We start from the raw sequence: 1,561 nt of genomic DNA on the forward strand, positions 1-1,561 counted from the left end.
AAAAAAGAAGTATAATTTATATGTAATTACTACTTCTAATTCCATCATATACATCAATTCCAGGGGCCTTACTTTTTACGAATTCTTTCAGTGCGGCTTGAAATTCTTCCTTTATCACCATTGGTTCTTCAGATGCTACTTTGTGAAATGAGTCCGTGTCAGCCAATTATTTTCCTTTCATCCTTTTGATGCTTCCTGGATAATTTAGGATTTTGTCCACAGCATACTTCAGTATTGCACCTCAAGGCTTGAATTTGTTCTTCAGTTTTTTTGGTCAGCTTAAGAAATGCTGAGTTAGTTCTTTCCTTATTTTCTGACTCCAGCTCATTGCACATTCTGTTATAATACTTTGCATTGTCATTTCAAGCTTTGAAATCTGTTCACTCTTTTTGTTGTTGTTCAGCTCTTTTATTTTGCCATCGATTCCCCACCTTTGTTTTAGCTTCTTGTGATTCTAGTTTAATTTTTAGTCTCTTCTGACATCTGTTTTCGTCTTCCCCCTTTCTCTGTCTTTGTAATTACTTTTTGCTTCTGTGGTGTCAGAATCTTTGAAAATTGACTTTTATAGCCATTACATTAAAGGTCTCCAGGTACCTTAACTGCAGTGCAGACACATGGTCTTGCAAATCATTAACAGCCATGGGACAAATATAAGAAAGCACTTTCCACACTGTTGGAGGACTGTGAAGACACTGTGAGAGATGGTGGTGGGGAGAGCATGAAAAGACTGTGGCACTGCTGTAAAGTAACGATGGCAAGATATAACTGGAAGACTCTTGGAGATGGAGCCACAGTTAAAGATTTTGCTTGCTGGATGATTAAATGAAAATTCAACTTGTTTTATTTGGAGAGGAAAGAGACCCCAAATAAGCAAAGCACTTCTGAAAAACAAGAATGAAGTGGAAGGCATAACACTTCCCAACCTTAAGGCAGGCCACTTCCGGCGTAGCCATGGCGGCTAATGCTACCACCAACCCTTCGCAACTACTACCGCTAGAACTTGTGGACAAATGTATAGGATCAAGGATTCATATTGTGATGAAGAGTGATAAGGAAATCGTTGGTACGCTTCTAGGTTTTGATGACTTTGTCAATATGGTCTTGGAAGATGTCACTGAGTTTGAAATCACACCAGAAGGAAGAAGAATTACTAAATTAGATCAGATTCTGCTCAATGGAAATAATATAACAATGCTGGATCCTGGAGGAGAAGGACCTGAAGTATGAGTGGATTTTCTTGACTGATTGCTAGCTCCTATTTTGTTTTACAAAGGCAACAAAATGGATTTTTTTTAAAACAAACTTTTTAATCTTGAAATTCTATAATGCTAAGTTTCCTGTTACAGGGAAATGTTTTGAGATAAATTGTAAATGCCAATTTTTGTAAGTTAATCATGATTACTTTAGGATAAAAGTAAACAGTTTTGTTTGAAGACCAAAATAAAAATGTTTTTTGGTTAACTGTAAATTTATTATACTGTAAAAAAAAAAAAATAAAACCTACTACACAGCAGTAGTAACCAAAACAGCATGGTACTGGGACAATGATAGGCATACAGAC

At 36.2% G+C, this 1,561-nt stretch overlaps 1 protein-coding gene across 1 annotated transcript; it reads left to right on the top strand.

Annotated features, from left to right (window-relative positions):
• Nucleotides 1–951: 951 nt before the first annotated feature.
• LOC102872343 (U6 snRNA-associated Sm-like protein LSm5-like) lies at nucleotides 952–1,227 on the top strand. Its single transcript, XM_006895313.1, has one exon. It carries the CDS (start codon nucleotides 952–954, stop codon nucleotides 1,225–1,227), a length of 276 nt encoding a protein of 91 aa, XP_006895375.1.
• The last annotated feature ends 334 nt before the right edge of the window (nucleotides 1,228–1,561 follow it).

This window comes from Elephantulus edwardii, unplaced genomic scaffold, assembly GCF_000299155.1.
Source record: "Elephantulus edwardii isolate Elephantulus edwardi_28Jun2011 unplaced genomic scaffold, EleEdw1.0 scaffold00164, whole genome shotgun sequence".
In the NCBI taxonomy this organism is placed as follows: Eukaryota; Metazoa; Chordata; class Mammalia; order Macroscelidea; family Macroscelididae; genus Elephantulus; species Elephantulus edwardii.

Excerpts from the sequence above, each read along its gene's own strand:
- LOC102872343 (XM_006895313.1), top strand. The coding sequence starts at position 952 with ATGGCGGCTAATGCTACCACCAACCCTTCGCAACTACTACCGCTAGAA.